Source organism: Sciurus vulgaris (assembly GCF_902686455.1).
Source record: "Sciurus vulgaris genome assembly, chromosome: 3".
NCBI classification, from domain to species: domain Eukaryota; kingdom Metazoa; phylum Chordata; class Mammalia; order Rodentia; family Sciuridae; genus Sciurus; species Sciurus vulgaris.
The window spans coordinates 15,520,280-15,533,120 of NC_136463.1; the positions used below are offsets into that span (position 1 = coordinate 15,520,280).

At 44.8% G+C, this 12,841-nt stretch overlaps 1 protein-coding gene across 12 annotated transcripts in view; it reads right to left on the reverse strand.

Annotated features, from left to right (window-relative positions):
* Window positions 1–12,841, reverse strand: part of TANC2 (tetratricopeptide repeat, ankyrin repeat and coiled-coil containing 2) — a 554,326-nt gene continuing 541,485 nt past the window's right edge. For 9 of the 12 annotated variants that reach the window (XM_079134933.1, XM_079134942.1, XM_079134931.1 and 6 more), the window contains 5 exons: window positions 12,285–12,314; window positions 11,365–11,456; window positions 9,390–9,536; window positions 6,870–6,970; window positions 1–4,937 (listed from right to left, as the gene is read on the reverse strand). In XM_079134933.1, the coding sequence (XP_078991059.1) occupies window positions 2,975–4,937; window positions 6,870–6,970; window positions 9,390–9,536; window positions 11,365–11,456; window positions 12,285–12,314 (2,333 nt within the window). In that variant the 3' untranslated portion in view covers window positions 1–2,974. The remainder of the gene's footprint in view (window positions 4,938–6,869; window positions 6,971–9,389; window positions 9,537–11,364; window positions 11,457–12,284; window positions 12,315–12,841) is intronic. The other 3 variants (XM_079134934.1, XM_079134940.1, XM_079134932.1) reach the window with 1 other exon arrangement.

A 12,841-nucleotide genomic window follows, 5' to 3' on the forward strand; every position in this document is an offset into this window, starting at 1 on the left:
TTGTTTTTTTTTCTTAAAAATACACTAAAAGACAAGAGCGATTCTGCTTATTTCTAATGAAGACACTACTCACAATTAAATATCCAGTATTTATCAGAGTTACAAATTCAAACAGTAAAGTGCACCCATTTATAAATGGGATGTGATGAAAACCCATTAGTGCAAGAAATCTGGGCAAATGGAATATATGATTTGGTGAGAAACCTATAAGCTGAAGTTGTCACCTCTGTCTCCATTTCAGGGAGTGATGTGAATTGGGTGAGTGGAACTTACCAGGTTCCTTTAAAACCTTTCCTCCCACCTGAAGCCAGACGGTAATTCGGCAAATGTTTGCTGCTGGGGAAGGGGTATCTCTAAATACAGTACTAAGATCATCCCATGGCAGTGAAGTAGCAAAACAGGGCACAGGCAGTCTGCTTCCAAGGAAATACCTTGTCTCTCGCCCCAATAAACTCCTGTTGGCATTTTCTGATAAAAGACAACTGGCATCCAGAAGTGATATCTACACCCTTTTGCATGACTAAAATAGAAACTGCATTTTGACTGTTACCATTTTAGATGTCTTGCCTGATAGGGTGCAGACCCCAAATCTCATTTATCCTGGAAAACTGAGAGAGACCCTGGGGAGAAGTGGCATCAATGGCATATCTAAAATCACGACCTGCCTACCCACCTGAAGAGGCAAGTGCAGGTGGTGTGTGGTATTAATAAGCAGGAGCTCTTTTATAATAGACTAAGAAATTCTTCAAAATGTAGCAGCTCCCCACTAAGAGGTGGTTAAAATGGGATAAGATGCAAAAAGCCCAACAGGCCTGAGACCTGGCCAGGAAGACACCTGAGGCTGCTGGGTTCCTAGCTACAGGCAGATGCACTTCATCTTCTTCTTTCCTTTTTTGGGTGCTGGAAATCAACCCCAGGGGCTCATGCATGCTAGGCAAGTGCTATACCCTTAGCCCACACTTCATCTTCCTGATGTGGGATGGAGATATAGACAGATCTGTGGGTAGAGGCCACTGATGCCCACCCAGGCCTAGGTGAGTAGCAGGCAGTCCTTACACACCAGGTGAAAAAGTGTCTGGGTCTTCAGTTGGCCCCAACATTTGCTTCCAGCACACAGAGGTGAATCCTGGCCTGTTTAGGCTTGGGACTTGGGGCTCAGGGGTCCATCTATTTGGTGGGATCTTCTGATCTCAGCCTTCTGCTCCTGGCGTCCTAACGATCCTTTCTGAAAATACTTAACTGTAAACTGGTCTGCTCACAGTTGGATCTCATTCAGGAAACTGCTCTTTCTGTAGCCCTTTACTAACAGGAGCAGAATGATTCCTAATGGCAGAGAATCAATGCTCTTCTGTTGAATTTCAGCAGTTTAGTTTGTCGGGTGGTTTCTTAGTTTTAAGGGCTGATGTGCAGCCAGTGCCAGGACTGTGCTAAGGCTTTGGTCGCAGTGGTCTTGCTGTCCATTTCATGGTGGCCTCCATCACTCAAAGGTCAGGTTAGAGAACAACCACAAGACCTAGAAGATGTGCAGAGAGTGACTAAAGAAGAAACCTGCCATCAGGGCTAGAAGACGGGGCTGAAAGGGGTTGGTCTTCACCCTGGAACATTTTTTGCTGTGTATGATTTTAATTATCACCCCCATAAGCACGCCTAGAAAAAGAAAAAAAAATTCCTCTAATAGTAGAAAATGAAGTGATAGATCTCAAAATGGAATTAGATAACAACAGGCATGGAATGCAATGGCCCTGGGTAGAAATCCTGGCAATCGGTCTTACAGTCCCAAGACAATCCGATTAGCTTCTCCAAGAACCAAGTTCTTCATAACACCATCTGGGCTTGACAAAGAGGGCCAACAGAACAAAATCTGGCTCTAGGTGGAGATGCAGCTAAAAGGCTCATCATACCAGCCAGCTGTCAGGAAGCTTGCTTTCTGTGGAACCGGATACTCCATGTTTCAGGATCTAAAATGTACACTTTTTCAAGACAGATTTTCTACAGCCTTTCACTAAGAATTCAGAGTCATCTTTCTTTTCTCTCTGTTTATTTCCTTCCCTACTCCTGGAAAATCAGATCAGTAGCTTTTAGTGGTTAGAAGAACTCAGTGAATTTAAAAAAAAATACCCACAATTTTAACTGAATTTCCTTGTCTGACCAACATATTTTAAGGGCCAGTTTTTTCCTAAATGTACCTAAAATGCCTGTTAGAAAACCAATGTAGTGACATTTCAAAAAATTATTTTGGGTTTTTTTTTTTTTTTTTTTTTTTTTTTTTGGCAGTGCTGGGGATTCAACCCAGGGCCGTGTGCATGCTAGGCAAGTCCCTACCTCTGAGGTATATCCCCAGTCCCTTTCTTCCAATGTAACAGACTTTTCTTCATTCTCTCTCTCTCCCTCCTTGAGTCTTTTACCCCGTAGAAGACCAATAAAAATGCAAATGAACATTCTAGACCTGATGACTGCAGGGAGCTGGCTGGCAGTCTGGGGAAAAAGACCATGGCACACAAATGCACTGGGGTTGGCTATTTGGATAACACTGGATAAGAATGCAAAGGCAAAGGGGCATCACACTCTAAAGTTCCTAGAAGAAAACGAACAAGAACATCTCACTTTTTAAAAAAGAAAAAAGACATTTATACAACAAGAACATCAGTGAAAGCGATTGTCTCCTGGAAAAAGCTGACCAGTGTGTCTGATCTCCCTGGGTTAAAGCACACGGCACAAAAATCTCCTCGTTGGCATCTGAAGAGAGGGGGAGAACATGTGGCTGGGGCACAGACCAGAGAAACTGAAGTTCTGGCTCACCGGAGGCCAGCTTCCCAGTCGGCTGCATGCAAAGAATTTCAGCATGTGGGCTGCCACCTCTGAACACCACACAGAAACTACATGAGAAATTAAGCCAGAGAACTACCTCGAATGTGGAAACCAAGCCTGAAAATGTGCAGTGAAAACATATGGGTCTCACTCCAACAAATGTCTTTTAAACATTAGACTCCACGAATGGTCTCTTTGGTTTGATAGGGGATGTCTGCCCTTGTCGAGAGTCCCGGGACAGCTGCCTGTACAGGTTGTCCTGGTATGCCTGAGCCACAGGTAGGGTCCGAGCCACCTTCACATCAGGGTAAGAGGAGGCCTGGCTGACTCTCTCCAACAGGTCTCCACGGGACCCATTAGCCAGCATCCCATGGGGGCTATAATAATCGTCCTCCAGCAAATGGCCATTCTGTGCATTGTTGGTTTTGTTATAAAAGGCAATGTTGCTGATGGATGACGGTGGACTGAAAGACTCAGGCTGAGGCAGGTTGCCTGGAGATGTGGGACTGAGAACGGTATCCACTGAAGACACTGCCCAGGTCCGATTCTGCTGGTGAAGGTGGGGGTACTGTTGAGTCCGGGCTGTTTTATCTATGATCCCCATGAATGGTGTGGTCCTGGATCGGGTGGGCTCACTGGGGTAACCTCCCTGAGTGGGAGACACTGGTGACAGTTCATCACATGACCTATCATATGCCGGTTTCAGTGGGATTTCCATTTGCTGAATTGAGGAAGAAGGCCGGAAGGTAGGAGTTAGGTTGGAGGTGGATGAGATGCTATTGCTAGATGGAGAGAAGCGAAGGCCCACGCTCTGGGAGTGCAGCAACGGTCTGGGAGTTGGTGGATGGGGTTTGATTTCATTAGGGTTGACACTGATAGGTCTTCTGATTAAATGTGACACATCAGGGGAACCTAACTGGCTGGAGGAACGCTCCAGATCTAGTTTTGAGTGACAGACTGGGTAATAGGATGCTGATTGGCTACGCCCAATCTGGGGTGTCTGGCTGTATCTCATACCACCACGATATGCTGAGGAAGGTCTCTGTGGAAGATCTTCTTTGGTCAACCCTCCGTGTTGACAGATGGCACCTGCACTCAGGCTGGCTTGGACATGCTGCACAGGCCTCCCATCCCCTACAATTCCCCCAATTGACCCTTGATAAACTAATCGGCTCTGACTGACTCCTATGTCTCCTTGTGAAGCCTGGTATTTACTGGCCATTGAATGGGTGACTTGGCCATAGGCTCCTGTGGGGATGACAGTGCTTGAGTGAACGGCTGAGCTGGGCTGGTTACTCCTCACAATCTGGGCCTTGGCAGGCTGGAGCCTGAGCCCTTGCTGGGGAACTGCCACAGGAAGCTGAGGCATCTGGTAAGGACGCTGGGCCATTTTGGATAACGGAGATTTTGGTCTGCCAGGAAGCTGACTAACATTTGTTTCCTGCTGATAGCGCACCGGCGAACCAGACTGGGATCTATAGACACTCATGCTTTCAGCTGGAGGGCTGGCCCTATACTGAGGGCCTCTGCGGAGTGGGGAAGGGGGAGGGCTTGGGTATTCTTTGCCCTGCCCTCCCACAGGAGGGGGGCTAAACCGATAGGATCCACCCTGATGAGCGGGGGAAGTATGTGGTGGACTAGGCCTGTAATGAGAGTTCTGGTGAGTTGGAGAAAGAGCAGGTGAGGTGGACTGATATCCCTGTCTAGTGGGAGAACCTACAGAACTACTGGACCGGAAGTCAAAAACCTGGTGAGAGCCAAGAGGTGAGCTAGAGATGTAGGCTGAATCCCGATGGGCTGGAGAGGAGGGTGGGCTCTGGATTATCGGGAGTCCCTGGCTGGGCCGAGCCTCTGTCTGGAGGCCAATGGAAACATTTTCCACATCCTGTTCCAGGTACTCCTCCTCAAATATATCTTGTACAGAGTATATATCTTCATTCTGTGGCTCAGGTTCTGTTTCTTCTGGTAGCTGCTGCTGAGGCTGCTGCTGAGGTTGCTGCTGCTGCTGCTGCTGCTGCTGCATCTGCCTACACTCCTCCTCCACTCGCATTAGAAGTCTCTGGATCTCACGGTTGTTTGGACACAGCTTGATGGCCTCGTTCAGATCCTCTAAGGCTGCTGCAAACTGTCTGCTTAACAAAATGCAAACACAGGGATGGGAGTTATTCTGAATCAACAGGAATCACCAAGAGTTGAAAACATGGTCACTATTTTGGAAAACTGGTGGCATCTGTGGAAGTCTGGGGTGATTTGGTTTAGTTTGATCTTTTTTTTTGGGGGGGGGGTGGTACTGAGAAGTTAACCCAGGGGTGCTGACCACTGAGCTCTATCCCCAGCCTGTTCTTAAAAGTTCATTGATTGATTGATTGATTGACTGTATCAGGAATTGGATTCAGGGTACTCAACCACTGAGCCACATTCCCAGCCCTATTTTGTATTTTATTTAGTGACAGGGTCTTGCTGAGTTGCTTAGCACCTTGCTTTTGCTGAAGCTGGCTTTGACTCATGAACCTCCTGCCTCAGCCTCCTGAATCACTGGGAGGTGTGCATCACCATGCCCAGTTAAATTTTATTTTGAGACAGGGTCTAAGTTGCCCAGGCTGGCCTTGAACTTGTGATCCTACTGTCTCACTCTCCTCAGTGCACCACTGTGTCTGGCTAGTTTGATTTGTAAGGAAGGAAATAAGTGGGTTGCCATTCTAAAAGAGTCTAGAATTCCTCAGACCTTTCATCCCCCATCTTTCTTCTGGCATCTCCGCGGTTAGAGGAGAAAAGTCCCCATTATGTCAGTCCAGCTGGGCCCTTCAGGAATATTCTTGTGGTGCCCAAATATACACCGGAAGTATAAGGGTTGGGTTGTCATTTACAGTGTCACTGTCAAGTGGCTTAGGACAAAACAGTAACTATAATATTAAAATATCTTGATCAGGCAGAAGCTTTCTTTTATATGCTCAATATTTTGGCTCTAAATTTTAGGCCTGTTCCACTCTAAGCAAGAACCCTGTCTTCCGCCCTTTCCACCCCTCATCCCACAGCACTGCTGTGTCTCATTCCACTACATCAAGGTAGCTCAGGTTGGAGCTGAGCTTAATCCAAGTAGATTATAATTTACAATGAGAAAATGAACTTTCAAGAAATAGTCCCTCCTCTCTATTAACTGCCTGGAAAAGCAATAACTAGCAGTGATCAGCTTTGTGGGAAAGGAATAAACCAAAGGGAAAGAGACTTTCATAGTAAAGCTTCTGTGGAAACTTGGTTACTCCAGATAGTTAGACTGACATCGCTGCCACTGTCACCATTCGATTCAGTCTGGGTTTGATTTCACAGCCATATTCCCCTGGTCACAGCCGTGAACCCAAAGCAGTTCTTTCCCATGCAGAGTTTGGGAGATGGTAGAGAGCTGGGTAGGAGGCATCAAGGACAGAGACAAATTATCCAAAGGACAATGATGGCAGGTTCTAGGACCTTCTGGAGGCTTTTACACCCAGTGACCAAACTATAGCAGATGGGCACGAGGAACAGAGGGCAATACTTCTCTTGGCCCTCCTATCTCCGTGTGTGTTAGTGGCAGTGCTTTAGGTGAGGAAGGTTGGTGCCCACCAGATCTGAGGAGAGCCCCAGAAGGAAGACAAATAAACCAGGGTTTCCCAAATGTCTACGAAGAGAGGAGCCTGTGATGATTAGTGATCCACCCTGCTTTTCCTTTAAAAGGGTCAGTGGAATGTTTGGATTAAGTGATTTTTCTCTTTAAATCATTAGTCTCATTATGCAATCTGATTTGGGTTTGAAAAGTGACACATGGCAGAGGCTTCTTGGAAGAAAGTGCCATTCTCCATTTTACTTTTCTCCCCAAATAAGGTTTTGGTCTTCATATACCAGAAGATTTACTGATCTTGAGCTGAGTGCTGTGCTACAGCGGCCATCCCCAAGTGTGGCCCTAAGAGTCCTTCAAGGAAAGACGCATTTGGGTACATATGCCCCAGGGTGGCCTACGTTGCCTTGGCCAGCTTTTCAGAAAAGAGACCTCTTGCTTTTCACCCTCTCTCTCTCTCTTTCCTCACCTGCTGCTGCGTTTTGCCCTTGCTCTTGCATAGTAAGCTTCATAAGATTTCGGTTTCAGCTCCAGGGCCTTAGTAGCAAATTCCTCCGCCATTCCAAAATCCTGTCATTACAATAGGTGTGCAAGTGAGTCATTGAAGAGATATAATAAATAGACAACTTGGGAATAAAACAAATTATATGTACATTTTTTTTGACATTTCTGGATGGAATACTGGGATTCTGGACATGCCTGACATGGCTCTAGCCACTGGTCCACAGACTAAAAGATTCCTTGTGCCTGCAAATGCTCACTGGGCTTTATCTGCCCAGAGTGTTAAAACACTTTTAATTTGGACTTTTTCTGCCTTTTTAGCCAAATTCTTTTTAGCTCAGAAGCCAAACACCAACCCTTCACAGTGAAGCTCCTGAATTTGGAAACCTGAACTTATTACATATACTTATGAGGCAAATGCCAAGACATCACCACCTCAGGCGGCCCCTCATCCTACCCCATACCATTCTGCTGTGCCCACGAAGCCTTGGTTCCTGACAGATGAGTGAGAACATGTCCTATGAAATCCAGGAGGAAGGGGCTGAGTAAAGGCAAACTGTAGGGACTATGGAAATGGTACAGGGATGTCAGACAGATGTGGGCTCAGTTCTGTAGTCTGCTTCATAAGTCCTCAGAGAGTACTGTGTATTTTCTCACCCATACTTACTTTACAGGTTGGATTAAGTATGATAAAGCATCTATGTGCTGTATGTAGTTCCTGGCACATAGCAGGTGCTCAATAATATTCATAGATGCTTCTCTAAATTGTTCTTCCTTTTATCTGTTTTCTTACTTAGGAAGCATTTAAGATAAAAAAAAAATAAACAAGAGAGGACCCTGGTTATAACTGGGGTCTATGCTACCACTGGAGGATCTCTGGAGGAAATCTGCTTTTACTCTGAGAACACCTGGGAACGGGGACCAGGTAGAGTCCATGGTTTTTAAGATCCCCTTAAACACTAAGCAAAAGAGGAAGGATTTTTCTTCTTTAATGTCATAGTATAGCTCAGTAGCCTCTGGTTACATTCAAGATTCTTAAGGCAGAAAACAAGGCAGTACAAAGGCCCTGGGGCATAGGTAAAAAAAAAGTTCTAAAAAATTAATGAGGAATTTTCTACTGAAGAAGACAGACTTCTGGTGCTTAGCACCAGTCTTGGCCCATGGTAGGTAATTATTAACATTCTGAACAAGTATGGGGCTAGAGAAAGCATTTCAACGTACACTGGCCATGTTCTATTCCTACTCTGTTTCCTACCTCACTCTTCTATTTTTCCTTTTGGGATAATTATTATTTCTGGGAACATGAGAGTACTTTTAAGAATCTGATTATTTGCCAGGGAAAGAAAGAAGCTAGTAGGTTGGCAGCAAATTCAAAGCTTTGCTTCATTCTCACTAGCTGAGGACACAGGAAACCCATGGGACTGCTGCTTCCATTTCACAGGAGAAACCTCAGCAGAGGAACCTCACTGCCTTCAAGATGGCCTTCCGACACTATCTTCCCTCAAAAGGAATCTCATCCATGTTTTTCTCAGTGCCCTGGGACAACTCTGGCTCTGAAGGTTTTTACTGTGTCCTCTGAGACAGCCAAGTCCATTTCAGCGTTCTTTTCATTGTCAGGTTTTAGGATTTGGATGAATGAAATAAAGGTCACATACATAATAATCTTTCTGGAATTGACAGCAGATTCCTTGCCACGGAGGCTGAAATCTTGCTTCTATACAGCTAAGTTTTTTACTGATAACATTCCTGTTTGGCTTAGATTATTTCCATCTCTTGAGGAATAGTGAGACCTTAGGCTGGTGAATGTCAGCAATTCCTGACATGATCTTAGTGATTCCTAGCATCTCCGAGTTATCTTGCCTCAGGAATGTCAGTATTCATGGGAGCAGTGACTGAGAGTGTCTGAGACTGTATCTGCAAGGCAGGCAAGAAGGACGAAGGACGACTAGGGTGAGAAAGGGCCAGAAGAGTTTTGACATGCCCTTCAGAGCAAGAAGGGACATGGCACGCTGGAATAAAAAGATGAGGAAGGAAGTGAATAGATCAAGAACAGCCTTAGAAATTAAACCTTTAAGCCCATGGTCCTGAGTTGTCTTTCCAGTCTTTCCTTGGATGACTGGGAAGTATACTAGAAAGGAAGGGAATGACTGCCATTTGTAGCTAAGTGCAGCTGGGATTCTAATGACTGCTGCCCTCACATTTTCCCTAAGACCACAAAATAGACTTGGGGGGACAGGGAAGAGGATGATGATATTCCAATCACTTTTTGTGGGAATCTTTAAAATTCAGAATGTAAAGTGCTCATAGCACTTTATCAAGCTCTGGATGGCTTTGTTTCTTTCAAACTGCAAATGTCAGTGTTCTGTGAAGGACAACCAAGCTCGACTGTGGCAGAGAGAGGACTGCAGGGGCCTAGTACAAGCTAGTGAGTGGCATGAACTTTCAACTTCCAGGACTGCAAAAAGGAGTTGGGGTGAGAGGGACTTACATTCATTTTCCTGCGACATCGAGAGAGGTTGAGGAGGAGAGACACCTTTAGCTCCCGGAAGGTTTTCAGGTCCTCACCAAACCCTTCTCTAGGGAATTTCTTCAGAGCATACTGGTAGCGCTGGGCAGCCTCCTTTACTTTACCTTTCTAACAGGGGTAGAAGATGGAAAAGCACATCGTTGGTCTGCTGAGCAGCTAAGGAATTTGGTCTCTATTTCCTTCCTGCTCCCAAAAGTTGTCACTCCTACACACCCTGATGGTGACAGCAGAAAGATCTTAATGTTTTTACAGGAGACCCACTTGACAGGAAGGGAAAGGTAAGGGGAGACCCAAAGAGAAACAAAATCTTGGCAAATGAAAGACCCTGCATCCCAATTTACCAAATGGATTCCAAAGGGCTGACTTTGCTCATGTCAAAGTTCACTTTTCTTGGATTGCTTTCCCTGGGACACACCTAACTTCCTCGTCCCAAACACTTCACAGGTATTGCTTCTCCTGTGGCTTCTGGCTTGTTTGGAGACTCTCTTTCCTGTCTGATGCTCCACCTTGCTGCCTTCCAGAAGAGAGTATTCTCTTCCTCACAAAGAATGTGAGAGTTAAAACGGTTCAGTTGTTGTTTCCCTAATCTTGGGGTAGAAATTAATCAATCAGTTTCCCCCACTGGTGGAAAAGACATGGGGTATGTGGTAGAAGGGAAGTGAAGCTTAAAATCTGTGATTCCATCTGACTTTGTAGGAGAGATTATTCACAATGAAGTAAATCTATGACTGACCTAGGGATCAGGCCATAGAGGACTTGAACTTTTCTTACATTTTGTTTCTGAAAATCTGTAAGCTGATCCCAGAAAGATGTAGGAGGCATCCCCAGGTTTCTCCAGTCTGTACAACTGCAACTCCCCAGGGATGCTCATCTTTTATTTTCCCTTTAGCACCTTTGGCTAGGAGAACTGTGGACTCTTCCAGGGTAGAATTCAGTGTGAGAAAAATAATACCTCTGCCTATTTTCATTAGGAGGTGGTCTCCTTGCCCTTGGAAAACCAGAAATTATGCTATGACCAGGGCTTATATTCTCGATAGTGATGCCCTTCTGAGGTCATAACTATGACACCTACAGTAATGAGGACCTTCTGTGAAGTTGTGTGAAATCAAGGTTGGGTCAGGGTTCAAGCTTCCTGAAAGCCCTCTTCATCATGAATCTCACTCAAAAGGTATGCAGGAAATAGAATTATACTCCCAGGAACTTAGACATTTTGTTACTTGATGGAGGGATGACATGCTTCTTAATTAATTCCTCATCTTTTAGGCCTGGAGATGCCTCAGGAATTCCTGCTGCTAAAAACTAAGATGGATTTGTATTTATCTTCTTCATGAGAAGATGATCCAGCTAATCTAAACACCATAAGATGACTTTGGCATGGAATGTTCTTAAGGCACTTCCTATGGGCCATGTTTATGTTGGGGTATGGAGAATTCAGCTCAAATGCTGAGTACAGACACATCCCATACTTTCTTTTTGTCATTCATTGAGTGACTCCGAGCAAATCTTTTAACTGCTATTTGTCTTGATTTCTTTATCTTATTAAAATAGCTGATACACTATTTCTACTAGACTTTTAAATCTATGTATATATTAAACATGAAAGCTAAGAACAATAGCTTGGAAATAGCTATACTATGCTATTTTTCTTCTACTTGTCCCATTAGTTTTTCACTTAGCAACTTCCATGTAGAATCTGTCGCCGCTTGTTAGGGACCAGATTGAACTAGGGCTTTGGGGTCACCAGTTGCAGGCAAGTATGGGCTACCCCTGCTCTCTTGTTGGGAAGGCAAAATCCCAGATCCTCAAATTAGGAGCCCATCACTGAGGAATGACATTCTACCTCTGCTTCTAAAACAAGATGAGAATTGCCAAGATTTGGAAGATTCTGTGTAGAAAACAGTGGCTGTTTTGAGGAAACTGTTCCTCCTGCCCTCACCTTATAAAACATGTCCCCCTCTTCCATCAGCTTGCTCAACAGGATGATCATGATGTCTGGTTTGGAGGTAGCCATCGCCCATGTGGCTGGACCTGTAGTGTACAGGATGCATGATGGGTAAAAAACTCATACAATGTAAGGGTGGTAGGAAGCTAGGTGAAAAAAACATCCCAGGGGAATTTCTGCTGAGAGAACAACTTGCTCCACAATAATTACCTTCTTTTAGACCTGGGAGTATTTTAGTGACTCCCACTGCCAAGAAGCTGTATTGGATTTGTATTCACCTTAAAATAAGAATATCTGAATTGTCTAAGCTTGCACCACAGAAGGGCAGCAAAGCCTGCATTTCATATGGGCATATAGTGGCGTAGTTTGGAATTATTTAAATCAGGAAATTAGGAGAAAGGGTTTACATTAAAGTTACCAGAAGGTTTGAGAAATTCCAGAAGGTTAATTTATTTTTGATCCAGGACTCAATATTCCCAGATGTTCAGACTCTCAATTTTCAAGTATGTACTTCACAGAAGGGAAACCACTGAAGACTCTAACGGCTCCCTTCATTTGTAAGTGCCAGATAGGACTCCCAGAGATTCATTCTGAACCAGGAGCACAGTTTGAATATCAAACAGACATGAAACAAACCAACGTTACTGAGGATTACTTTACCCACAAAAAGAAGAAAAGGTTAAATTATTAGTTTACAGATGCCTGAATTATTTACGAACTAGGCTTTACAGGGTTAGTTATCAAAAGTTCAAGTTATTCTCTACAACAGTCATTTTTAAAAAATCTTCTTTTAAGGTGAAGTAAATTAAAAGATTAGAGGTGTAGGGAACTCATGCAGGCTAAAATCAAAGAGGAGAAGGCAAAGCTGACCAAGCCATCAGACCACGCCTGATGCTGACAGCGGTGAAATATACCTCGTGGGCGACTCGGTAACGTCTGACAACCTTCAAAGAAAGGAGAAAACAAAAAGTTGTAGGAGAGGAAAAAAAAAATGGATGAAGGTGAAAAAAAAAAAAAAAAAAAAAAAAAGAAGGAAAAAGCAGCAGTGAGAGGCAGGCAGCAAAAAAGCCAGCATATCAGCCAACCCTTGCCTATAGGTCTGTGGGGTGGGGAGCAGCTGGGACAGCGGCAGCAGGGGCTTGAGAGTCTGAAGCACATACAGAGCAAGGGAAAGCAAAGGCTCATGGCACTGCAGGGATCCAGGAAGCTCACAGGGTGGGGCTGGAACTAAGATGTGCTTAAGCTTAAGGTCAGGGCTTTCTTTTGGCTAAGGCTTCTAGGGGCATGGCAGAGAACCATGAAACTCTGGACACAGGGTGCTACAGGTCATGGCTCAAATGATACTCTCTCTGTGCCAGGAGTGTTTCTGTTCATTTGGATAATAACTGGGCCAGGGAAGAAGGGGAGCTATATATACACCAAACATCCAGGGCAGCCAGGCCACTGGAACCAGTCTGGCCCCTGGGCACAG